The following is a 27,076-nucleotide window of genomic DNA, read 5'->3' on the forward strand; positions in this document are numbered from 1 at the left end:
CCCCTTCCCTCCACCCCCACCCCTTCTCTCCACCCCCACAACTACCCTCCACTCCCACCATCACCCCTCTGGGCTAGAGCAGAGCAGAGTGAAAAGTAGCTTAGAGAAGCGAGGATCAGGTGTGCACAAGGTTCCTAACTCTGCTGATATCCTGGGAGGTGCTGGGAAATTTTCCAGTTTACTGGCAGAGTTACTCTCCTCCCTAAATTTCAAAAAGCAGAGAAGGACGTTATCTATTCTCTTTTTTTGGGAAAAAAAAGTTTTTTTTTTTTTTGGAGACAGAGGCTCACTCTGTTGCCCAGGCTGGGGTGCAGTGGCACGTTCTCATCACTGCAACCTCCACCAGGTTCAAGCAATTCTCCCTCACCTCAGCCTCCTGAGTAGCTGGGATTACAGGTGTGCACCACCACGCCCGGCTAATTTTTGTATTTTTAGTAGAGATAGTGTTTCACCATGATGGCCAGGCAGGTCTCAAACTCCTGGCCTCGAGTGATTCACCCGTCTCTGCCTCCCAAAGTGCTGGAATTACAGGCCTGAGCCACCACGGCCAGCCAGGATGCTAACTATTCTTAAGGGATAGGAGTTTGGACTTCTTCGTGAGGCTGACAGTCATTGAAGAGTACAAAGCCAGGGCAAGGTGACCAGAGTAAGGGGTGGGGTAAGCCTGGAGGCAGGGGATGGGCGAGGAGGCTGCCGCAGGTCCAGGGGGGCAGGAGAAGATGGCAGCCTGACTGGAGTGGTGGCAGTGAAGGATTTTTGAGATATGTTGGTGGTAAAAGCAGCAAGGCTTGGTGGTTGACGGGAAGTGGATGAGAAGGGAGAGAGCTGATAAGGGTGACTCACAGGTCTCTCCTTGGGCAACCGGGTAGCCATGGTGCTGTACTCAGAAAGGGGTTGGTGGAAGAGGAGGTGGAGGCTTTGAGGAACAAGATAATGAGTCTGAGATTCAAGGGTTGGGCAACCAGAAAGAGAAAAGTTGAGCGATGGAAGATTAGGGTTCTATGTAGAGATTGAGAAACATTGAGGCTTCAGTACAGTCCGCAGCACATTCGAGTGCAACACTGAGCAGAAATGCTGCTGTTTTAGAAGAGGGAGGCAAAGGATCACTTGATCATGCTCACTGCTCCACACTCCGAGAGTCACTCACAGTCATGGGTACAGGGTGGGGCATGCGGTTCCGTCCGTGGCTTTTACACGGTCCCAAAGCGGTTGTCCCTCTTCCCTCTAATAAAGGAATAAAGGGAAACGTTCCCGCATGCTTTCTTCTCCATCATGACAGAAAGGAAGAATTTTTTCCTAAGGATTTTACTAAATAGAAAAAAATAGATATGCCCTTTCCTGTTTTTCTTTTTTAAACTCCTTTTCCCTAGAATGGTCTTGCCCTGGGCCCGTTATGCTAGAGCTGGGAATTCGTGTGGGGAAAGGAACACATCGAGGTGTTAAGAGAATGTAAAAATATTTTCCATCTCTGGTGAGAACTGCTGAGGAATGAGCTGATGTGGGAGACAGAATTTAGAATTGATGTAGAGAAGACTTTCTTACAGAGCGGATTTGGAAGACAAGCTGTGGAACTGCATTCTGCAAAGATCAGAGGGAGTCAGAGAGACAGCTTTTGCCTGTAGAGTTTCATGGGAGGCCTCCAGGGACCCTTGGCAGGAGGTGCCTGGAGACCCATGAAAGGGAAAGTCCTATTTCTGAGTCTTACTTTGAATTTCCTCCTCTTAAACCTCAGGCCCAAAGAAAACCCCTTTCCTCTCCAATATCCTAGGTGCTGCCTAGCTCGAGAAAGGACAAGGTGAGCAAAGTTAGAATGTCATTTATTTCAGCAGCCTGAGAAGAGATTGAAACTCTAGTCCCCGTTCCGTTTCTGACCCTCAGTGACCTTAGGCAAGCCACTAAACTTTTCAGGCCTCAGTTTGCTCAGCTGTAAGATGGGTGGGAATAGTACCTCCTGCAGTTCGGGGTTGTTAAATGAGATGATGCATGTAAGTGCCTGGCACATAGTGAGCCTTCAATAAAAGTCAGCTGTGGTTGTTACTGATCATGACCATCCTACCTCCCTTGCTGGAAGAACAAATTACTCAATGTAAAAAGTCATTTAAAAGCAAAAGGTACTAGGCAAAAGCTATGATGCTATCAATTACTATTATTAATAATAGGTTCCTAATTACTTTTGCCGCAGTATTAAACGAAGGCCTCTCTGGGTGGGTGATGACGGGGAAAATGGGAACTATTATTAATGGAGCTGACAGCTCCTGTTACTAGCTCCATTGACATAATATTTCTCTCTGGGAATCCTTTGACAAATCAGCTGAATTTCCTACTCCCTTACCCTAAGCTCTGTAAATTTGATCCACATGTCTCCAGTGTTGTTTCTGTAGATTAATAATGCAGGAAGGAGGAGGAGTCAGGCCTGCACTGGGCTCTCCCAGCTGTTTGGCCTGTCGTGGGTTTCAGCCTGTAGTTGGGGTGGTTTTCCCTTTTGTTTTACTCGTTTTAATGCTTACGGCCAGCTCTTCCCAATGTGTTTGGTTACTCAGCTGTCAGGGACAGTTTCTGCTTTAGGGACTGGGGCTCTGGCAGGGGGTTGCGGGGGAGAGCCCAATCATGAATTCTTCCCCCTCCTCCAACAGAAAAAACGCTTGAAGGAAGTGCTTTGAAGCAGTGCTTTGCTAAGTCAGCACTGGATGTGATGAGAGGGGTTGCTGCCATCCAGGAGAGGCAAAGGGAGATGGAGAGGAGGCCTCCACCACCTCAGCCAGGAGGAGAGTGGGGAGGCCTGGGTCAGGGGAAGGTCAAGCTGGGAGGGCAGGACTGACCATCAGCTGAACCTGCAGAACGGTCAGAGAACACACTGAGGCCCTGGGCTGGAGGAAGATTGCTGTGTGCATTTGCTCAAGAAAGAGAAACACATGGGGTTCAGCACAGGGTGTCCATGAGTGAAATGGGCAGTAATAATACAGCCATATTGTCATATGCAGCAGCCACACGTAAGGACAGCCATGAGTGAGCTTTGGTGATGTGTTCACTGGACTCTGAGCTCACAGAGGAGTTAAGTACATGCATTGTAGAGCCAGTCCGTCCATCCCAGATTTGAATCCTAGCTCTACCACTTACCTGAGCAAGTTACTCAAAGTCTCTGAATGGCAGTAGCCCAATATCTCAAATGGAAGCCGGCAGTACCCATCACATAGGGTTTTTTGTTTTGTTTTTGTTTTTGTTTTTTTGAGACAGTCTCTGTTGCCAGGCCGGAGTGCAGTGGCGTGAGCTCGGCTCACTGCAAACTCTGCCTCCCGGGTTCAAGCGATGCTCTTGCCTCAGCCTCCCGAGTAGCTGGGATTACAGGTTAATTTTGTATTAAAATGCAAAAATTAGCCACCACAGCTGGCTAATTTTTGTATTTTTAATAAAGATGGAGTTTCTCTGTGTTGGCCAGGCTGGTCTCAAACCCCTGACCTCAAGTGATTTACCCACCTCAGCCTCCCAAAGTGCTGGGATTACATGCATGATCCACTGTGCCTGGCCCTTATAGGGTTGTTGAAAGAAGAAATGAGATAATGTAAATGAAGCCTATGTTCCCAGCACAAAGTAAAAATAATAGCAACAGCACTTGGTAGAGCATGTACTCTGAGCCAGGCATTGGTCCAAGCATTGACCCCCAGTTACTCAGTTAATCCTCACGGCAGCCCTGTGAGCTAGGTACTCTAGTTATCTCTAGTTAACAGCTGATGAACTGATGTAGAGTCTAAGTAACCCGACCAAGATCACACCACTGGTTAAGTGACAGCCAGAATTACGAACCCCAACATTCTGCTCCAAAGCCCTGTCTGCTTTACCTGTTGCTGCTGTTGTCCTTGTTATGTCACACGCGTTTAGGGACTTCTAACCCAGACTTGGCCACATCCCAGTGCTCTCCAGTCATCTCTAGAGATTTTCAGAGATTTTCTCCAAAAAAAAAAAAAAAAAAGGTTTGTGGGTGAGTGTTGGAAAAAGAAGATCTGTCCATCAAAGAAACGGTGGTTACCAAAAGTTGGGAATCCCTCTCTAGGTTCTGACTGCAACTAGAATCTCTGTGGCCACATGCTCTTAAGAGCCAACGTGTAATTTTAAACCAGTCTGATTTCGCTTTTCTGGTGCTTTCTAAGAAGCCACATAGTGAGTTGGAGAAATTTACAGGCTGTCACCCTCTGGAATTGATTCTGACAGTTCTGCTCCACTGCTGTTGAAGTGTTAATGAAAAACATTAATTGGACTTGGCCCGTGGCTAGGACACGTCCCCTTCTTGAAGTGGAGAAGGCAGCATCCCTTTTGAATGGTTGCTCCCAGCATGGGGAAAGGAGAGGACTCAGGGCGGCACTTGCCCTTCAGGAAGCCAGGATGGGCATTTACATCTGACTCAGCCATCCCTGAGCTGCATGAAAACAAAGTCAGGTCTCTTTGTCACCCCAGAACCCTAAGTATAGCACAATACCTGGGCCGAGTCAGGCACTCTGTAAATATTCAACGAATGAGTGAATGAATGCTTGTATGATCCAGGAGCCCAAGAAGGCCAGTTTCTTGGGTACCTCCCACAAAGGATGGTCTCCACGTGCTTAAAACCACAGCTACGAGTGAGCTACTTCTCATTCTGGCCCCTATAGCACCGTCCACAGTCAAAGTTCTCAAGTCCTCAAGGCTCAGAGACATTTACCTCCTGAACCTCTCTCTGTCAAGAGCAGGGGAGCAGGGCTGAGCCCTGCCTGCAGCAGGCTGGGGCCCACTGAGATTCCCCTCCTTCCTAAGTGTGACCTGTCTGCCTTCTTTCCCCATAGGTGTCCTCTCCCTCCCCGCGTACTTCAGCCCCTACAACGGCGGGTCCCTGGGCCATGACGAGCGAGCCGATGCCTATGCCCAGCTAGAGCTCCGGACCCTGGAGCAGTCCCTCCTGGCCACCTGCGTGGGCAGCATCTCGGAGCTGAGTAAGTGCGGCCTCAGTGTCTAGCTGGATGGTAGAGCAACAGCGAGGCCCCAGGGTTGGGGGGAAGGCAGGGAGAGCTCACCTCCTCCTCCTCCTCCAAGTGCTCTGGCCTCCTCCTCCTCCAAGTGCCTTGCCTTCCCTGAAAGCTAGATCTTTCTAGGCCAGAGGTTGCAAATACACAAATCTGGATTTCTGGTTTCTCTTGAAAAAACAAATGATCTAGCAACATGGTACCCCATTCCTGCACAGCAGTGACCCACGGGAGCTAAGTAGCAGCAAAGTGGGTGGCGTGTGTTCCCCACTTTGCCACAGACCTGGGTTTCATCCAGGGGAGACTGTTTCATTAATTTCACCTGCCTGGCCCCACAGGCCCTGAATTCACAACTGGTGCTCTTTCTCGAAAGAAAGCACCCCCAAAGCCTCAATATGGTAAAAGGAAGATAACAGTAGAGCTCTGGCTGAAGGCAGGTGTGGCCGGGTGGCATCTCCCAGGACTCAGGGCTCTGTGGCACACGCTGGGAACTTGATGTGGCTCTTTACTGTTGACAGCTGCTTCCAGGGTGTTAGGAGAGATGAAATCCCGTGCCAGCTCCTGAGCTCCCCCTCTCATTACCCATTTGCTTTGAGAAATCTGACTACATCCTCTGCTGCCTTCATTCCCCGTCGCTCTGTTGAGATCACCCAGTGGAGGACAGTGACACAGCAGGGGTCATAGCACACAGCATGGGCACACCTGGAGTTTCCCTCTGCTCCGGCCTTCTCCATTTGTGATTCCCTCGAGTCTTCTGACCCCTGAACAATAAACGGCAAGCCTCTGTTTCTTCAGGACGCGCCTTCCTCCTTCCCTGCATTCTTCTGCCCCCTCCCCAGACAGGAAATGAAGGTGCCTGGTTCAAGGTCACAGAGCAGAGCTGCAATAGGGCTGGGAGAGAAAGCAGGATTTCTGACTCACTGTCTCCTGGTGACATTAAGTAGGCAGGGCCAGGATGTTGTTGCCTGGGTCCCCTGTCCCCTGAGGGGCCCCACAGGAAGTGGGTTCTGGTTTCATCTCCATCCCTGAGAAGTGTCTCCTGGACAATGGGCTGTCTTGGGCCCTCGCACAGTCGTGCTTTGGTGGGTTCTCATGCCTGGCAAACAGGGACACAGCCCCTAGTCAATTGGAGAGCACCTTGGTTTTACTTTACACTTGAACATTAAGTGAGTGCCTTCTGTATGCAAGACACCATTGTGAAGCACCATATTCACTTTTTATCTCATTTGTTCCTCAGAACAACTCAGCAAGGTATGTCCTGATGAGAGAACTGAGGCTTAGAGAAGAAAAGTGATTTTCTCCAAGTCACACGGATCAGAGCTGGGGGCTTGACTCTGGACGTGTCTAGGGCTGTTGGCCCCCTGGATAAGACTAGCAGCCCAGCCACCAGCTCCTTGGGGCAGCTGAGATCAAGATCGAGGCTGATCCTTTGCCTCTTCTCATGGCGGCCCCATGCCCATTACAACCCCAGCCCCGCCTAAGGGAGGAGCATTCAGAGGCCTCCCCTAGGGAAGGGCTTGACATCATTCTGCCATTACCATTAGCCAAGGGGCCAAGACCTGTTGGCTCTACCATTTACAACAATCCTGAGTTTTAGTCTGCCCCTTTCACCAACTCCACTGCTACCACCGAGCCCAAGCTGACCATTTATTTTGTTTTGTTTTATTTTTGAGATGGAGTCTCGCTCTGTCATCCAGGCTGGAGTGTGGTGGTGCAATCTTGGCTCACTGCAACCTCCACCTCCGGGTTCAAGAGATTCTCCTGCCTCTACCTCCCTAGTAACTGGGATTATAAGTGTGCACCACCACACCCAGCTAATTTTTGTATTTTTAGTAGAGATGGGGTTTCACCATGTTGGCCAGGCTGGTCTCGAACTCCTCAGCTCAAGTGATTCTCCCACTTTGGCCTCCCAAAGTGCTAGGATTATAGGCATGAGCCACTGCACCTAGCCCCAAGCTGCCCATTTAAAGCTAAATGGGGTTGTGTCACTCATTTGCTCGATATCTATCCCCTCTGTCACCCGACAATGGCTTCCCAGCTCACTCGGTAAAATCCAAAATCCTCACTCTGGCCTAGGATCCATATATGATCTGACTTCATCACTTCATCCTCTTCTCTGTGGACTGCACTCCAGCTGCCTGGCCTCCTGGCTAAGGACCCTCCCACTCCAGAGCCTTCACACTGGCTTTCCCTCCGCCTGTAACACTTTCCCCTTGATCCTCAAGTACATTGGTCCTTCACATTTTCAAGCCTCTGCCCAAATGGCACCTTCTCATTCAGGCCTTCCATGAGTACCACACTCTCATTCCACTGTCTTCCCTCTTGTGGCTTTGATTTTATTAAAGCACTGATCACCACTTGACCATGTATTATATATTTACTCACGAATAGTTTATCATCTCTCTCCTCTGACTAGAAGAGTCAGCTTCATGAGATGGGAAACTTTATCTCCTTTGTCCACGGCTGTATCCTCATTGCTTAGAATAGTACCTGGTACAGAGAACAGTATCTGAGGTACAGCATGCACACGTGTGTGTGTGTGTGTGTGTCTGCACATGTGCATGCCTGTGAGTATGCATGTGCATGTGTTAGGAGGAATGAGGTCTATCCCACCAAATCTTTTCTCCTAAAACTCGCCTAGGATTGGTCCACATCCTGGCCCAGCCACTCCTCAGGGCCAAGGGAAGAAGCCTCCTCACAGCATCTTTTCACAGACCAGAGAACAGGCTATGTCATGTGCCAAGTTGCCCTGTTCCTCCCTCTGAAACCAGGGCTTTTGCTAACCTGCTGTGGAGGAGGGAGGAGACAGAGGTGGAGGCAGATATTGCAGTTTTTCTCCCTGAGACTAAAGAACTTAATGAGGCTAGTGATACTTGGCACTGAACCCCTTGGACCTCAGAGTGTACCCTGGGTTTACATGCATTAACTCCCTGAGCCTCGCCAACATCAGCCTGCCAGATAGGGTGAGAAGTTTCACTCTTGTATGAGGTCCAGCTTCACAGGGAGTTTTGGGACTTGTGCTTTTGCTCTGCCCCTCTCTACCCACAAACATTTTAAAGGGAGAGAATATAAAATAAAACAAAACACTTCTTTTTGAAGGCAGCCAGATGTTCTAGGCCTTATTTTGAAGACAGTGTTGAATTCCAGACTCTCTCCTGCTGTTTTTATTTGATGGTTCATAATGAGAGGTGGAAGGACCAGAGTGAAACCTAGCACCTCTAATCAAGTCTTTCATGGTTAACAAGGGCGGAGGACTTGTTTTTCCCTGCCTGGGGGGTGTTTCTGGGCTTCAGACTAAGGTTTCATTGAATGTAGGATCAATTGATCCTCAAGTTACAAAGAAGTTTCAGAAGAAGCTCTGAGTCCCTGCCACGCTTAAACTGAGAGCCCAGCCTAGCCTGCATCAGGCCTTCTCAAACTAGCCATGGTGAAGGACCAGAGATTTTATTCCCCCCACTCTGCTGCAAAATGAAACCTTTATAATGAAAAATCAAAATAAATGTCTAGAAAAAGGAAATAAGACATGTGAAATGCAAGCCCAATTTTTAAAATTAGTATTAGCTAGACATAAAATTACTGTCAAATTGCTATGTAAGTTTTTTTAAAATTCACCCTTCACTTCTGAAATTAACTTGCTGCAAACCAGTAAGTTTGTGGACCTGTCCCGGTTCACAGACCACACTTTTAGTAGCAGCCATGTGATGGTCAAGAGCATGCGTTTGGGAAGCAGGGACCCCAGTTCAAGTCCTGGCTGATTGACTTACTAGTTCTGGAACTGGGACAGGTCATTTAACTCTTGCAAGCTTGCTTCCTTGTCTGTAGAGTGGAAAGACCTCCCTTACAGAGTGGCTGAAAAAGTTAAAGGAAATTTTGTCTATCTTTTCATGTCTATCATGAAGCTTAGAAAATATAAAGCGGCAGGGAGCAAAAATCACCCAAGGGGAAGGTTCAAAGCAAGCCGCTTTCTTTGCCCATAAGTGGGTTGCCACGCAGTGTAAGTTTTTAGACGTCGCGGTCAGAGTTCTCTGCAGCCATTTGTCTTTCTGGTCTGAGAGAAACTGACCATAGCAGGGCTTGGATCGAAGAAGCTGGGGACCTCCATCTCCAGCTGCCTTCATGGTTTTTCTGAACTTTTGGGTTATCTCCTTCTGTTTGGATGGGAGATTCCACTTCTTTCTTGATTTTCTTGTCTACAAGAAGCAGGAAGTGCGCTGCCAAAGGGTTCTCCACCAATAACAATAAAACAACAATAAAAATAATTAAAGATAATGACTTCTACCTTGTTGAGCCTTTGAAATGTTATTTCAACAAGGTTTCTCTTTGATGCTATCACAGACTCTTTGATTTCTCCTCCTTGTGGTCCTGTGGTTCTGCCAAAAGTTATGACATTCAGACCTGGAGAAACGGGAGCCAGGTTTCAACTTATTAGCAGCCAACTTAGCTGTACAACTGGCTGCTGTGAGGCGGGTTCGCTGGTGGTTGTGATGCCAGTTTCTACCACCCATGGAGCCCAAGGGCAGGGTTGGGATCTGGCATTTCAGGGTGCAGACTCCTCCTGTCCTGGGAAATGTGGGGCAGAGTTTGACGGCAGGCAGTGGTCCTGGAAGGAACAATCCACAGGAGGCGGCCTGTAGGATAGAGGAATAATAATAATAGGACATTAATCATAACAGTGCTATGTTCAGCCCTACCAAGTACTTACTCTGTGCCAAGCATGATATTAAGTGCTTTACATTTATTGTTTCTTTGAGCCCTCAAAATCGGTAGGGTAGATACTATTTTTTCCATTTTACAGATGAGGAAACTGAGGCTCTGATAACTACATAAGGGATTTCTCTTTCTCTGTAAGGAATCGCCAGGGGTGGGGCTGAAGCTGACCTCCGGGGGAGCCTCCCTGAGTTCTCAAGCCTACGGGAATACGGGCTGGAATTAACAGTAACAGGCCCTGATTTGAGGCCAACTGTGTCTGACTTGAATCAATCTATCAGTTCATCTGGTGATTTTCAAACCTGAGTGGACATTAGAATCACTGAGGGAACTTCTACAAACTAGAGATGCCCAGGTCCAGCCGCAGACCAATGAAATCAGGGTCACAGGGATGGAAACCAGGTGTCAGTAACTCACTGCCCTCAGCCCTCTTGGCCCTAGGGTTTGTCAGGAGCACCCAGGCAGCTGAACTCCAGCGGTGGGGATGAGCAGTCAGGAGTAGGGAGGAGTTAGGAACCAGGGGTGGTGGTGGAGGGGGGCAAGGAGGACTTTCCTGGTGGGGATCTCAAACTCCAGGGGTGTCACTTGTCCCTGTCTGGAAGCCAAACACTATCACCGTGGCTGTTATGGGAGAATTTAGCAGCTAATGAGCTCAAATCAAGCCTCAGCAGAAGTTGTATTTTAAAAAGAAATGAATGTGTAAGGTGAATTCTTCATTCTCCAAATATTTGCTGGGCACCTAGTATGTAACAGACCCTGTGCAGGGTTCTGGGACACAACAAAACAGAACACCAGATTCCCAGAAGCAGCATGAAGGTTGATTGAGTAAATGAATGAACTGGTTCTGCCATGCATTTCATGGCACTTCACTGGCCAAATTAAAACCTGTTCACTTCTTCCACCTTAGGGTTAGCCATGCCCATCTGTGGAGGGGCTCTCTCTAAGGAATCACCAGGGGTGAGGCTGAAGCTGACCCCAAAGGAGCCGCTTTTCTTAGAGCGGAGGTGCCTGCAGGTGCCAGGGCTCCTTCAGCCCATCCTTTCTCAGCATTGTGGCCTCACACAATGATGAGCCGTTTCCTGTCTGGGGCTGGTGAGATATTGAAAATACTTGAGTAGAAACACACCACAGGATATGGGGACCTAAGGATCCCACAGACTCCAGCAGGGCAGGGTGCAGCCCAGCTCACAGTGAAGTCCATGGACTTTGGAGTCGAACAGACATGAATTCAAGTCTAGACGCTACCATTTTCTAGCCACGCAGCCATGGCTAGTTAACTCAACCTGCGGGCTCTGAGGTGTCCCTGTGGCCAGGAGAATGAATACATGGGGTCAGGAAATGTTTATCAGATAAACCTCAAGTTCTTTTTTTTTTTTCTTTTTTTCTTTGAGACAAAGTCTCACTCTGTCACCCAGTCACCCAGACTGGAGTGTGGTGGCACGATCTCTGCTCACTGCCACCTCCGCCTCCTGGGTTAAAGCGATTCTCCTGCCTCAGCGTCCTGAGTAGCTGGGACTACAGGCGCCTGCCACTACCCCTGACTATTTTTTGTATTTTAAGTAGAGACAGGGTTTCACCATGTTGGCCAGGCTGGTCTCGAACTCCTGACCTCAAGTGATCCGCCTGCCTCGGCCTCCCCAAGTGCTTGGGATTACAGGCGTGAGCCACTGTGCCCAGCCATAATCCTCAAGTTCTTCATCTGTAAAATGGGAATAATACCCCCTAGCACTGTAAGGATCAAATTAAATCATATTTCTGGGGAATTGCATACGTTGTACATAGTCCTTAATAGGTGATGATGGTGGTGTTGGTGGTTGTAATTGGTGCTGAGACAGAGGGACCTTCTCCGCTGAAATACTTTGGGTTTTGTACAAGACAGTGCAGGGAAGAATTGCCACAGAGCCTGGCCCTGGCTGGTAGAGGCTGGGAAAAGAGACCCAGAGAGATTCCCTCAAAGATATGGGGTGAGGCCCGTGGGGGTGGTGGAGAGAGTGGGGATGTCGAAAAAGAAACCAAATTACCCTAAGTTCCGGAGGAGACAGGCCCTGCCAAGTATTTAATTCAGCAAGAGTGAAATGAAAGGGAAATGAAATTGGTATTGTGCATCTAGGTGACAGTTTCCACCTCCGCCTGTTGGCTGCAGGGCAAACAGTAATTATGCACTAAGGCAAGGGAGCTTTAGCTAGGAACATCCTTGGAAGAATGCAGGCTGTGAACTCAGACTTTGTCTTCTTTTTTTCTCTCCCTCCCCTCTGCCCTCCCTGCCCCCCACCAGGTGACTTGGTCTCCCGTGCCATGCACCACATGCAGGGACGCCACCCCCTGTGCCCAGGCGCCAGCCCCGCCCGCCAGGCCCGCCAGCCGCCACAGCCCATCACTTGGTCCCCCGACGCCCTCCACACGCTCTACTACTTCCTGCGGTGTCCACAGATGGAGTCCATGGAGAACCCCAACCTGGACCCCCCGAGAATGACCCTGAACAATGAACGGTAGGGATCTTCCTTGGGCTGAGCACCTGGTGGGACGTGCTCCCAAACGTGCATTGACCGACTGACTGACACTGACGACAGGGCGAGAAAGGGGCCCTGGAGCTGTGCTGTGCCTGTGAGGAGGTGGCCCGGGAATTCCGATGGATGAAGGCCTGCACTGGTGTGCAGTGGGATTTTTTTTTCCTCTGAGCTGATGCAGCATGGGGCCACTGAGGCTCGGAACATGTGCTTCAGCCTCTATGCCCAGTCTGGCATGAACTCACTGGGCTCTCTGAAATTCAGCTGCCTTGTTATAAAATGAGATAGTCACACCCACCTAGAAAGGTTAGTGCTGAGAAAAAGCACGTAGGATGGGGGCTGGGTGGGAACTGGCCCTTGGCCAGTGGTAGCTGTCACCTCTTTTCATGGGGTTATCCCATTCAAAAGTGATCAAATGATCATTGCTGCTGTCATTGTTATGAGGGGTCTTGGGTGTGTTCTGCCCCATCCATTCATTTAACAGAAGAGAACATCATGGCCCTGGCAGCTCTCTGATCTCCAGCAGGTTAGTGGTTGAATAGCCCCTGGACTCAAGCCTGTGGGCTCCTAGTCAGGTACTTTCACTAGAGGGTCCCAACACTTTCCTAGCTGGGAGCAGGGCTGCAAAGAACAGATGTGCAGGTTGTGTACTGCACAACGGAACCCAGTGAGGGGCATGAGTAGGGGATGCACGTGGGGCCATGTCAGCCTGAGGACAGGATACCTTTTCTTTTCTTTTTTTTTGAGACGGAGTCTTGCTCTGTCACCCAGGCTGGAGTGCAGCGGCACGATCTCCGCTCACTGCAAGCTCCACCTCCCAGGTTCACATCATTCTCCTGCCTCAGCCTCCAGAGTAGCTGGGACTACAGGCGCCCGCCACCACGCCTGGCTAATTTTTTTGTATTTTTGGTAGAGACGGGGTTTCACTGTGTTAGCAAGGATGGTCTCGATCTCCTGATCTCGTGATCTGCCCGCCTTGGCCTCCCAAAGTGCTGGGATTACAGGCATGAGCCACCGCACCCGGTCTTAGGATACCTTTTCTAATGCGTTTTCTCCGAGGGCTGCCTTTTGAAATTTTCTACCTGGAAAATATGCTTTTTTATAACTTGCCCCAAACATTGTATGTGCTGGCATGAGCCTTACATGGAGGCCACTGCTTGGCCACTTAAGGTAAGGTCTGTCCATGGGCTCAAGAGTTGTGTGTTTGAGGGTCCAGGAAGCAGGAAAGGCTTGCACTCGGTTTGGGAAGCCCCATCCGCACACATTTCACCACACAGTGAGGCCCAGGAAAGGCAGAGCCCACGGGACTCGGTGCCCCACCCGGAGGGAGACGATCTGAGACCTCAATATTGGAAGTCCTGGGGGCTCTGCAGTCCCCTTGCCCGGCTGCCCGCTGTCTTTGGGGGGCATTGAGTCTCATCAGCTCTGTGATCCACAGCTGACTCCACAGCCAGGTCTGCTTCCTCAGTGCCCCAGAAAACAAAGGCACTAAGGTGGTTTTACTGAGGGTTTACTGTGTGCTAGGCACCGTGCTGAGCACTTCGCAGGCGGATGCTCACTTAATTCACATACTACCAAGAAACAGGTGTTCTTCAGAGCCCCATTTACAGATGAGTAAGTGGAGGCATGGAGAGACTAACTGGCCCCACGACACAGGCTGTGCCCTTTATAACTACACTGCACCTCCTGTCACTAAGAGGAATGTAAAACAGCAGTGGCCCAGTACACGCGTAGTAGGGTCCCAGCAAATGGTACCATTGCTGTTATCAGTACTAGTATCCTTATGTCATCATTGTTTTACTTCTCTGGGAGTTGGAGGACAAATGCAAGTCTGAGGAGGGCCACCCTGGGCCTGACACAGCAAGAAGGCTGCAGGTGGAGCCCTGGGCATCCTGAAAGACTCCTTTGGCGGGAGCTGGGGCCAAAGCACAGGCCCTAAGCCCCAGCTGTTCCTGCTTTGTGGAAAAGTGTTGTGGTTGAAGGAGTTAACTGGGAAGGAAAAAGGGCAAGGAAGACATCTGGGAGGAGGAGGCAGGAGGCTTGCTTGCTATTTGGTAAGGTGCTGGGCTGAGGCCGGGTCACCCACGCAAAGGTGACTGGGAGAACAGGAGCCTTCTTCGGCCTGTCGCCCTGGCTGCTGGGCCCTCAGGCTGTCATGGCTATAGGCCCAGGGGCAGGCATTCCTCTGCTGGCACTTTCTTCCGCCCCCCTGGGCATCTTTGTCATGTCCTGTGGCTTTCCTCCCAGGAGGGTTCCCAGCCCCCTGTACTCTAACACACAGCATCGGGGTTTCTTCATGATCTGAGTTGCACAGCCCTATGTGGTTATAACAGCTGAACTTGCATGGTAATAGACACACGTGCATGTGTTTACATAGCCATTTATTTAAAAACCGCACTATCTGTAGCAAAAATAAATTGGTAGCAAAGATATTTTTCCATGAATCATTTCAAATGAATATCAGACACATGGGGAATTGGAACCCCCGTTAGGAAAAAAAAAAAAAAAGGAAACCAAAATTTTTAAGTTTTGACACGGAAAGGAGGATACCCTAAAAATAACTGAGGGAGCCGACAGCCCGACGGCTCCCTGATGGCCTGGCCCCTGTCGCTGAGCAGATCTGCTGCCCTCTGGCTCACTGACAGGGAAGGCCCTGGAGGCTGTGGGGATCCTTCCTGGGAGCATTGAGCTCACAGTATTACTGCAGGCTGGGCTGGGCCAGGCCAATGTCCCATCAAGGCCCCAGCACCCTGATACCCTCACCAGAGCTCTGGGGAAAACCTCTCCTGATGCAAATAGTAGCTGAGTTTGCTAGGGTTCCAGAGTGACAGAGCTTTGCTTTTGTGAATTTGGGAATGTGTGCTGTCTGTCTGTCTCTTGCTCCACTTCATCCTCTTGAAGCCCCCTTCTGTGTCCCACCTGGAACCATGGAGGACTGAGTTCACCCAGCCAGAATTGGACGGAGCCCCTGATTTCAACGTGACCGTGGTTGTCTGGCTGTAGAGGCTGTCTGTTTGGGGACTGGTGGCTCTGTGGGTTTGTTTGGGATTTAGTGACCTCCTTTACTGCCTTGCACACATGGGAGAAGGAGCTCAGTTTGGTGATACGGGTTTGGGAGCATGACACCATTGATGGAACCACTCAAGTCTGCACTCATATTTCTGCTTTAAAGAAAGGTACCCTGATTCCTTCAATTAGGGGCTATGTCTGACCACATCCATGGCGACAAAGGGAAGGGACGTGTGTTCATTTCTTTTGTGTGGAGCTCACTGTGGCGTTCCCTGCTAAGCCACCTGCTGCTGCTGCAGCGTTCGCTGGGGATTTCACATCTTTCCATAAGGGGCCTTCTCCCCAGAGCTCTCTGCTCTGGTTTGGGAGGAGAGACAATGGGAGGAGGGAGTGGCAGAAGTAGCAGGAACTCAGAGTGGTGAGCGGGCAGTTTTGCAGGGAATGAGAAGCCTCTAACCTCCTTTCATCTACTGCTGCAGTGAGCCTGGTGCATCAAGAAACAGTACAGGCTTTGGGGCAGAGGCCTGGGCTCAGAGGGCCCTTCCATGCCTCAGGCTCCTCACCTGTAAAATGGGGCTAAGTAATTCTATCCAGTAGGACAAAGTGAGATAACATACGCCCTTCCTTTAAAGCCCATTTCTAGCTACTTCTAGGCCCAAAGAACATCAGCAAGTTTGGTGCTATCATTACCTCCATTTCACAAGTGAGGACAAGAGGCCGCAGGGTACCTGGCTGATAAGTGGCAAGGCCAGGATTCAAACCTGAGGTCTCTCTCACCTCAAGGCCCTTGCCTTTCCCTCTGCCAGGCTGTGGCTTTCCCAGCTGGCTGCTGAGACCTGATCCTACAGCTCTGAGGCATGCTGGGTGGGCCCTGGCCTTTGGGGCCACCTTCTCTGGGGCCATTCCAGCCCCACCCCCTCACTATCCTGGGAAAGCTCTGCAGCTGGAGCCTCCCTGCGCCCTCCCAGGATGCCTTTCTCACTGGCAGCTTTGCATCCCAGGCACCAGCCAGGCACAAGGCAGGGTCTAAAACACAGAATTAGTCACAGCTGCTGCCCTGCAGGGTGTGTCATCACCCGAGATCAAGCTCAGAAAGTGAAAGCGCCTCCTGTCAGGGATCCAGGTTGCCCAGGGAGATCGGGAGCCTCCTTCCTCTGAGGTCTAGAGGAGAATGGACAACCATCTGGTTAGACGTGGCCCTTGCTGGTTGTGCCTGGGGGCAGAGGGATGGGCTAGCTGGAACAGAATCTTTGGCAGAGGATATACCTCCTCAGCCATCACCCTCCTGGGGAATGAGAGGTCTGGGGCAGTAAGGATAAAGACTACACAGACACGTGGGAAGGCAGGAGGGCCGCCAGCTTGCCAGCAAATTGCTGGAAGACAGCGTCATCAAGTAGAGGAGACAGAGGGAGACATGCAGTCAGAGGTGCAGAGGGCCTGAGGTCGACAGGAGGTGACCATTTCTCCGCATCAGAACCTGGGCTGCCGGAGGGCTTGGGGTCCCCCAGGCACCCTTCCAGACTGCATCTACTGTGAGCAGCAGCAAAGAAGCCAGACCCTTGAGGAGTGGCCAGGCAGAGAGAGTGGGAATGGCAGAGGGCCACTGGTCCACAGAGCGGCCCGCTTGCTAAGCCTCAGATCCTGGCCTCTTGCCTCGTTCTCCCAGCCCTGCACAGCACATCTCCACCTCTGTGGAGGGAGGCACACTCAGAAGGCTTGGAGCCTGCTGGTATCCAGGACATGAAAACAGAAGGAGTGTGGAACCCTTCCCAGAGTTCTGATTAGAAACCTCTGGTGTCATGACTTCATAGCCAGCCAGAATCGCCCCATCTGAGGAGGGCCCTGCTATTCAAAGGCGTGCATTTGAGATCTACCTTGCCACTTTTTATAACCTTCAACCAGTCATTTAACCTCTTCAAGGCTCTTAATCATCTGTAAGGTATGCGGACCCAATGAGTTAACATATTTCTGGGGTTTTCTTGGAAACAGGGTCTTGCTCTGTCCCCCAGGCTGGAGTGCAGTGGCACAATCTCAGCTCACTGCCTCCTTGACATCCTGGGCTCAAGCAATCCTCCCACCTCAGCCTCCCAGGTAGCTGGGACCACAGATGTGCCCCACCACACCTGGCTAACTTTTTAAAAATTTTTGTAGAAATGGGGTCTCACCATGTTACCCAGGTTGGTCTCAAAATCCTGGGCTCAAGCGGCCCTCCTGCCTTGGCCTCCCAAAGTGCTGGGATTATAGCCATAAGCCACTGCACCTGCTCACTAAATACTTTTAGAACAGGGCCTAGGACACACTGAGTATCTGTTCTTACGATTATCAACACGATGGTTTGTATCAGGCAGGGGAGCAGCATATACAGAGTCCAAGTGGCTAGAGGAAGCAAGGTACCCCGGAGAGACGGGCGATGGGGAGGAGCAGAGCAAGGGAACATGGGCACCATGGTGCAGGATGGAGCACAGAAGTGGACAGACCTTGTGGGCCAAGACACACAGGGCTGAGCTTGTGGCTGAGAAGGTCCTGCCCCCATTGGTCCAGCTGTTTGTGATTGGCTGGGTTTTATTTGTCCTTCTTCCCACACTTCCCTTCTTGGGGCCTGAACCCTTCTAAGAATAAGGGCAGCAGAGGGTCCAGGAAGCCCCTCCCATGCTGCTTGCCTTGATGCTCCTATAAAGGTCTGCCCTGGAGAAGTCTGATATGTAGTTCTGCACCCCCAGACGGGTTCAGGAGAGATGAGACCAGGGTGCTGATGTGATACTAATCTTGCTCTCCAACTCACATAGAGCTCTTTTTGCTGGGGCTACCAGGACCTGCTCAGAGGTTGAAGCTCTTGTCCAGGTGAGATCCTGGCAGACGATAAATGTGTGTCCGGCCCAGCTCTTGGCTTCCCTGTTCCATATCAGGCTAGACAGAATTTCAAAGAGCTGGAGCCAGCGACCATGTCAGTGCTCTGGGTTCCAGCCACTTTGTTGGAAACGCACACCTGGGGCTTTTTTTTTTCTTTAAGAGACTGGCTCACTCTGTCACCCAGGCTGGAATGCAGTGGCACAATCATGGCTCACTGCAGCCTTGAACCTCTGGGTGCAAGTGATCCTCCCACCTCAGCCTCCCAAGTAGCTGGGACTATAGGTGCATGCCACCATGCCACCTGGGGCTTCTGATGGTGACCAAGGGGAGGAGGGTGCCATGAGCCTCTTGGGTCACCCCAGAGGTGTTATCTCGGCTACCTTCTAGGAGTATGACCATATCAATTCATCTTCCTGGGCCTCAGTTTTCTCATCAGTAAAATGGTGAAGATAGTAGTATGGCTCCTACGGTTAAATGAGATAATACAGTAAAGCACTTAGCTCGATGCTAGGCACATCAAAAGTGCTTATTAAATGGTGTCTCCTCCTCATTATAATGGCCATAAACACATTTAGATGGCATGTTTGACACTCAGAGCAGGCTCTGTTTATTGAGGTAGCATGATACTTCCTAAAATGTGATTCTCAAGTGATATCTGGGTCAGTAATACTACTACTAATACAGTTACTAATACTACTACTGATGATATTACTACTAATTAACCACTACCACTATGACTAATAATAATACAATTACTAAGATTACTGCTACTACCAGCATTACCACTACTGCTAGTTACAGCGAGCATTATAGAACACACATTCACAGACAGATACCGTCTTAAGTGCTTGACTTACTAACTCCTATTTCTCCCTGGACCCCTGCGGATCCATGGAGAAGGGCTCTAGGAGAATCATAAAGAGTGGCTTATGAGTCTCCAGCCTGATGAGGGAGACAAAAGCAAGATGGAAGTAAACAAATGAGCAAAACCCACCAGACAGTGCAGGAGGAAGCTCAGGTGCGTGATGGTGCACGAGGTCAGCCCTCAGGCTCTGAAGGCTGCCTGGATTCCAATCCCAGCCCTGCCACTCACGAGCTGGGTGGCCTCAGACATGTCATTTACCCTCTGCGTCTCAGTCTCTTTTTTTTTTTTTTTTTTTTTTTTGGCAGCGGGGCAGGGGTGGGGCGGGGGCCGGATGGAGTCACCCTCTGTTACCCAGGCTGGAGTGCAGTGGCGCGATCTTGACTCACTGCAGCCTCCACCTCCCAGGTTCAAGCGATTCTCCTGCCTCAGCCTCTCGAGTAGCTGGGATTATAGGCACGTGCCACCATGCCTGGCTTATTTTTGTATTTTTACTAGAGACAGGGTTTTGCCATGTTGGCCAGGCTGGTCTCGAACTCCTATCCTCAAGTGATCCGCCTTCCTAGGCCTCCCAAAGTGCTGGGATTACAGGCATGAGCCACTGCGCCCAGCCCAGTCTCTTCTTAATAGGGGATTAATAGTGCCAACTTCATAGGGGTGTTGTGGGGATCAAGTGAGTTAATATACATAAGGCACTTAGCATAGTGCCTGGTACACAGTAAGAAGCAGCAGCAGTAGCATCACATTTAAGAGGATTCTGAGAAGGCTGGAGCAGGTGGGGGACATGTCGGAGCAGACCTGGGATTTTTAACTGGGCCTTAAAGGACAGCCACAGAAGATTGGGAGAGGTGAATGGCTTGGGCAGCAAGAGTCATAGAAGGACTTTTGTTGTTTCAGAGCACGAATTTTATAACAGAAATGGACCTACACTTTAAAAACAGAAAAATTAGTTGAGTGGTTGTTGTTGTTGAGACAGGGTCTCACTCTGTCATCCAGGGTGGGATGCAGTGGCGTGATCACGGCTCACTACAACGTCGACCTCCTGGGCTCGGGCAATCCTCCCACCTCCGCCTCCTGAGTAGCTGGGACTGTAGGCCCACTCCGCCATGCCTGGCTAATTTTTTTATTTTTTGTAGAAACGGGGTTTCACCGTGTCACCCAGACTGGTCTTGAATTCCTGGAGTCAAGGGATCTGCCTGTGTCAGCCTCCCAAAGTGCTGGTGTTACAGGCGTGAGCCACGGTGCCCAGCATTTTTTATTATATATATATTTATTTTATTTTCTCTTTTCTTTTCTTTTGGCTAGTCAAGTGAAACAGTGGGAGTGGAGAAGGAACAAGGAAATCTGTAACTGGTTGTGATCGATCAATTGTAGAAACCACAGCACTCAGACCAGCAGTTGGTTTTTTAAGTCATCGCCGATTGTTGTTTATCTAGGCAAATGCTTCAAGGTCAAGCTGTAGGTCAGTGGTTTCCCAGTGGAAAAAGAAGTGCATCCTCTGAGCCGCTGTGGGATGAGGATCAAACCCCAGCTCTTTTCTTCTGGCTCTATAATCCAAGCAAATCACCTTACCTCTCAGAGTCTCCGTTTCCTCCTGCAGAAGGTAGAGATCTGAACTGTGCCTGCTTCCTAAGGTGGGGAAATGCCCTGATCCGAGGGAGGTACCACATCGAGGCACCTCTTTGTTCCATTCCAGATGCAGCAGGGAGAATGTTTCCCTCAGACAGCACTTTACATAAAGAAGACATGCCCACAGATAGGCTGTGTGTTCAGTCGGAAGAAGTGGGCTCGTTAATCTTTTGCTCAGCTTGCGAAAGTGTTTTCTTATCAAATAATAGAGATGATGGCAGTGGTGGCTTTATGCTACTGCCTTCTGAGTTCCTTAAATACCATTTCAAGAAGATTTGCAATGTTAAGCTCTTTTCTCTCCTTTCCTCTCCCCCTTTTTGTGCATTAAATTTCCATCTGTTTACCCAAAATGGAAGTAAATGAAATAAGAATAGCTATTGGGTGAATTAAGTACTTGTTTCCGTGTATTCCCCAGGCTGGCACATCCACTAGCCTCTGAAGGGACTTGTTCACAGTCTACGGTGCACACAGGGAGCTTCCTTTCCACTGCCAGGAACCTCCCTCACTGTACCCTCTTTGTTTCCTTCAGAGCACCTTCCTCTATCTGAAGTCACCTTGCTCATGTCTGTTCCCTCCCCACCCCTCTGGAATGTAAGTGCCCTCGGTCTGCCCTGTTCCTGCCGTGTCCTCAGCACAGTCCCAGGCATGTATAGTAGGCAGTTAAATATTTTGTTACGTTAATGAAATAGGTGGTAGAACCTAATGGTTGGGTTCTTCGGAGTTAAAAAGGCCATGATATGGGGTCCCGGCTCTGCCATTTACTAGCCGTGTGACTTTGGGCAAGTTATGTGATTTGCCAAGTCTCGGTTTCCGTTGCTTGAAATAGAAAATGACTTGAAATATTTCCAGAATTTTTTGTGAGGGGCGAATAAGGTAGCTACATGTTAAGGATGTGGCAGAGAATAAGGTGTTTGTGCATGGCAGCTGCTATTATCAGAATAATCACTGTTACCATAAGCCTGCGTGAAGGCCAAAAAGACCACGTTGTGTTCGATGAACAAGCAATCCAAAAACATTTGTAACAACAAAAATCATATCTTCTCAACATGCATGTCTTCTCTCCTTCTCATCCATCCCTCCCTCCCTCAGTACCTGCTCTTCAGTCCATCTTAACCCTCACAGTAGCTGGGAGCCAGGTGAGTGAGAAAGAGGAGAGGCTCACACCTGTAATCCTAGCACTTTGGGAGGCCGAGGTAGGAGGATCACTTTAGGAGTTCAAGACAAGCCTGGGCAAAATAGTGAGACCCCATCTCTATAAAATAAAAATTAGCCAGGCATGGTGGTGCATACCTGTAGTCCTAGCTACTCAGGAGGCTGAGTGGGAGAATCTCTTGAGCCCAAGAGTTCGAGACAGCTGTGAGCTATGATCTCACCACTGCACTCAGCCTGGGTGACAGAGCAACACCCCATCTCACCAAAAAAAAAAACAAGGCAAAGAAGATAAGGTAGACAGGAAGACCACATCACAGAGGGCTTGTTAAATGAGGCCCATTTTGGACAGGGACATCTACAAAATTTAGCCTTATCTTAAACAACCTACCCAAGGATTTCAAAGAACTCTACAAACTGGATTCCATTTACCTATAGGATCAAAGACGAAGCCGACTATCAGTCACTCTTTAAAGTTGGTGATGTCCCTGGCCCCACGCCTGCTGGTTTAGCCATAGTGCCTATGTGCGATGGACTGTGGTTGCTGAAAGTTAAACTTGGAAGAGACCTGATCTATCTTTACATGGGCTGGAAGCATCTAGACAAAGTTTTACAGTTTACAGAGCTTGTTTAGTACACAGCTCTCTAACAGGCCTTTACAGTAGCTCTTGGAGGAAACTATTACATTCCCGTTTATAGGGAGCAGACGGAGGCCTTGAGGAGGTCCGAGGCATGCCCACCATCACAGCTGGTAAGAGACAGATCTCAGCTCAGGAATGGAGGTCGGTTGTGATAATAATAATGCAGTGAATTCACATTGCTCAGAGCGGTAAATCCCTTCCCCTCCCAGGAGGGGAGAGGGTGAGACCCCGGAGCCGAGGATCTCGATCAGCACCTCCTTTTCCCAGAGCGGTGTGGGCAGCTTGCTCTCAGCTACTTGGGGCCTCTTTCTCGGCAGGCTTGCATTGGCTGGCTCTGGGAGGCCGGCCTGGGGGTGGGCGTCTGCCCAGCATCCGAGAAGAAGCGAGCCAGGGATTCGGGGCAGGAAGTGTCAGTGCCACATAACAGGGATAGAGACAGGACAGGATCCTGGCCCGGCCTCTGACAAGCACCCTCCAGGGCTGGCTGTTGCATGGGACTTCCTGTCCCATTGTTGGACCCACCGGTCCTCACAGAAAAGAAGACTGGGAACTGCCGGGCCCAGGGAGCTTCATTCATTTGGAGTGTTTTTGTAACATGGGCAGCAACAATCCCCTTTGTCTGCAGTCTTGCCAGGATTCTCAATGCAGGGAATTCCCAGCTCTAAAGGGAATTGATTTTGCTTTCTTAAAGAAGCCTGCTTCCTAGGCGAAGCTGGAGAGCATTCAGACCCTCAGGATGGGGGGAGGACAGGAGCTGGGTGGAATCTGGAGCCAAGCCCGACTGGTTCCTGGCGTGCTCTCACTTGCCTGCCAGGCAGCTCTTGGGATTTCTGTCCTCTTGCAAGACAGCCGCCCTGACAGCTGTCTGTGACTTGCCCCTCCCCACTTTCACTGCTTTAATATTTGTGGATTTGGGGGGAAAGGGCTCTTAAGGGACCTGGGGTGCACCCTCTGAGGCACTGGAGCCCAGCCTTCTGTTCCCGGCCAAGTTCAGGGCCTGACGAGGCTGCGAGAGCAGAAGCTGGAGGTTGGGCAGAGCGGTGCTGTGGGCCCCAAGGCGAGCCTTTCTCCATCACGCCTCCTCCCAGCTTTCCACCCACCAGGGTTCAGAGCATTTCATGCCTGCAGTTTGGTACCCTGAAAGACCCCCAGGGTGGTTTGAGGGTTTTTGTTGTTGTTTATAATTGACACATACTAACTGTTTATGTTTATGGGGTACAATATGATGGTGAAATACATGTATACATTCTATAATGATCAAATCAGGGTCCTTAGCGTGTCCATCGCCTCAAACCTTCATCAGTGCTTTATGGTGGTAACTTTCAAGCTCTTCTTTTCTAGCTGTCTTGAAACATATAATACATTATTATTAACTATAGTCATCATACCGTGTAAGGGAATACCAGGACTTATTTTTCCAGTCTAACTATAACTTGTACCTGTTGACCCACCTCTTTCCCCCAACCCCACTCCAGCCTCCAGTGACCATTCAGAATGGTTGGGGTTTTTTAGAGCCAGACTGATCACCATTGTCTAGCTATGTCGCCTTGGACGTGTGACCTACCCTCTCAAAGGCTGTTTCTGCATTTGTAAAATGCAGACTAATAAGTATATCTCCCTTGCAGGGTGGCTGTTTCAGAGGTAACATATGCAACCTCACACCCACCTGGCACACAGTAGGCCCTCAGCACATCTCAGGAAGGTGGCTTTGCTGCTCAGAAGCCAATGCCAGCCTTCCCTGCAGCTGCCCTTGGGATGTGGATGCACAAAGCAGGGTCAGGCCCTGTCCTCTGAGCTTGCACCGTCTCTTCCTCTCTCTCTCTGGCTGGGCTGGAGTGTACCACCCCTCCATGACCCCCATCCCATCAACAGCTCAGGTCAAAACACTGCTTCCCAGTCAAGAATTTCACTCTCATATCAGGCTTCAGGAGCCCTCATGCCTCTGCTTCTTCCTGGAAGTTTCTAGAAACTCTTCAGCTGACAGTCTGAATGGGTCATCTTTCTGCCTTATACTGTGAGAGCTGGGGAAGGTGAGTGCTGTGTGATTACAGTTAGCTGAATCCAAACAGGATTACCTATCCCAAGAGCCTAAACAAAAGTCCCCCAACCCTGGCCCGCAGCTCAGCAGATAGGATAAACCTCGGGGTCCTCCCAGGTCTGCTTTCTTGGCACAGGCTGATGGGTGGTGGCAGGTGCCCTCGGGAGGGAGGGATGTTGGAGCAGGTTGGAGGTCCCCACCCGTCTGGTTTCCATGTGGTGAAAGAGCTCGTGATCTCTGGTGAGCCACCACAAACACCGCTCATGGGAGAAGAAAGTGGGTCCCTGGCACATGGCTGCAGTGAGCCCCACGGGTGGAGTGGAGCCAGTAGGCCTGGGAGCTGCTTCCCAGTGAGGTGGAGAGATGCTGGCTTTCACACCTGCCACCCAAGGGTGTGGGAAGCACTGAGACCCAGGCCTGCTGGACCAGCTGCCTGTCCTTGTGCTGGGGCAGCCATGCTGGGGAGTTCTGGCCTGAGAAATGAGGCAGATGTCCTGGCCTTGCAGGGCTAGGAGCCCTCCCTGCCGTGTGGGAAAGCGAGGAGGGGTGGAGGCCCGCGTGCAGTCTCCGCTGGAATCTGTACCGTCTCACCCACACGAGATGCTGCCCTGGAACCAGGCCTGGTTCCCAAGGACAGATGGCTGCGTACCCTCCACTGAGGCTCAGACACGGTAACATCTGCAGAACCACAGCCACCTTTTCCTATTCCTGGTTACAGCTCCATCCCTACATCCTAGCTGCCTTCCCAGAAGCCGCCTTGGCCCCGGGCTGCCATGCTTCCCCTAAGAAGTTGTTGCCTTTGGAACACTCTCCTGTGAAATAGCTGTCTTTTTACTGGGGAATTATTTCCTTTTTTTTTCTGAAAAGAACTCTTTGCCAATACCCAAGCCAACTCAAGCTTCTAGGAATTAAAGACGAAGCAGTTCCCCCTTTCGTTAGAGTGCTCTGGAGCCCTTCATGAACAGTCCTGGAGGCCGGGCGCAGCAGCTGACGCCTGCAACATAGACCTGTCTCTACAAAAAAAAAAACACTTTTTAAAAATTAGCCAGGCATGGTGGCTGAGGTGGGAGGATCGCTTAAGCCCAGCAAGCAGGTTGAGGCTGCAGTGACCCTTGATCGCAGCACTGCACTCCAGCCTGGGCAACAGAGGGAAACTCCCCTGTTTTTTTGTTTGTTTTGTTTTTTTGTTTTTGTTTTTTAAAAAAATACATCCTGGAGTAAGAGCAGCCCCTGAAACCATGTTAGCAGCTGGGGGACTTTGCCTCCAGGAGTGAGAAACGTGCCTTGTGTTTATAAATTCAAAAATGGAGTTTCTAACACCGGCTTCTGTGCGGAGAGATGGGGAAACATCAGTGAGCAAAAATGCCTCTGCCTTCAGAGAAGATACAGTCCAGAGGAGAGACCGTACAAAACCATACCAACCGAGTCATTGCAAATTGGACGAGGGCTGTGCAGGCACTAAGGTAGGGCTGAGTGCTGGAGGGCAGAGGGAGGCCTGCTTCTGAGGGGGTGACCAGGAGCACCTCCCCCTGCCTGCAGACAGCATGAGCCCGGCAGCAGGCCACCGTGGGCAGTCTCTCTAGCCGAGGGCAGTACGATGACCATATGTTCTGGCGTGCCCAGCCCAGTTCTGGTTTACACCCGGTAGTCCCAGTGCTGGTGATAGCTCCCTTTTTCCCTCTCAGAAGTCATCCAGCTGGGCACGGTGGCTCACGCCTGCCATCCCAGCACTTTGGGATGCCAAGGTAGGCAGTTGGCTTGAGCCCAGGGGTTCAAGACCAGCCTGGGCAACATGGTGAAACCTTGCCTTACAAAGAACACAAAAATTAGCCGAGTCTGGTGGCACACACCTGTAGTCCCAGCTACTTGGGAGGATGAGGCAGGAGAATCACACGAGCAGAAGAGGTTGAGGCTACAGTGAGATGTGATTGTGCCACTACACCTCCAGCCTGGGCGACAGAGCAAGACTCTGACTCAAAGGAAAAAAAGTCCTCCAGTTTGCATGACAAATTGTGGTTACTGTGCCTAATACACATCATCCCTAAGACGAAGGAGATGGGCCAGCACCAGGTGAAGAATCTGAGTGGCTGTGGAATGTGGTCTTCAGAAGCTTAGACTCAGGGACACTGCCCAGGTTCATATCCCAGCTCTGCTCCTTGGCAGGTGCATGACATAGGGCGAGTGACCTCACCTCTCTGGCCCTCAGTTTCCCCATGTATAAAAAGGAAATAATAATAGTACCTACTACATCAGGCGGCTCTAAGAAGCAGATGAGCCACTAGATGTCCAGGGCACTGTGGCAGCTGCTTAGTAAACGCTCCAGAATGTTAGCTGTTTGCATTTTTCTGTTACTCCTGGAGGCCCTGATTGTCACATGGTGGACCTCCCATCTCACTGCTAAGAAACTCTCAGGCTCCTGTGGAGACCTGAAGGGCGACCCCTGGGGAGAGACAAGGGAAGTCACCCAGAGCTAGTCATGACTTGGTTGGCTCTAAATTTCTGTCCCTACGTGTATCTGGGCAAGCTCCATCTAGTGCCTCTAATCTGTACCAGATGAGTTTTAATAGGAAAAGTGTATTTCCCCGCCCCCCCCCCCCCAGAGAGCCCAATGCCCCACCTCAAGCAGAAGTCACCTGGGCACAAGTGGAGATTCTGCTGTGGGCTCAGCTGTGGTTCAGAGGCAGCCTGGCTGCTGG

At 50.4% G+C, this 27,076-nt stretch overlaps 1 protein-coding gene across 1 annotated transcript in view; it reads left to right on the forward strand.

The window, feature by feature from the left end:
- Nucleotides 1–27,076, forward strand: part of ABTB2 (ankyrin repeat and BTB domain containing 2) — a 213,862-nt gene that overhangs the window by 155,101 nt on the left and 31,685 nt on the right. The window contains exons 2-3 of the mRNA XM_032166295.2: nucleotides 4,812–4,958; nucleotides 11,971–12,184. Coding sequence (XP_032022186.1) covers nucleotides 4,812–4,958; nucleotides 11,971–12,184 — 361 coding nt within the window. The remainder of the gene's footprint in view (nucleotides 1–4,811; nucleotides 4,959–11,970; nucleotides 12,185–27,076) is intronic.

This window comes from Hylobates moloch, unplaced genomic scaffold (assembly GCF_009828535.3).
Source record: "Hylobates moloch isolate HMO894 unplaced genomic scaffold, HMol_V3 SCAFFOLD_11, whole genome shotgun sequence".
NCBI classification, from domain to species: Eukaryota; Metazoa; Chordata; class Mammalia; order Primates; family Hylobatidae; genus Hylobates; species Hylobates moloch.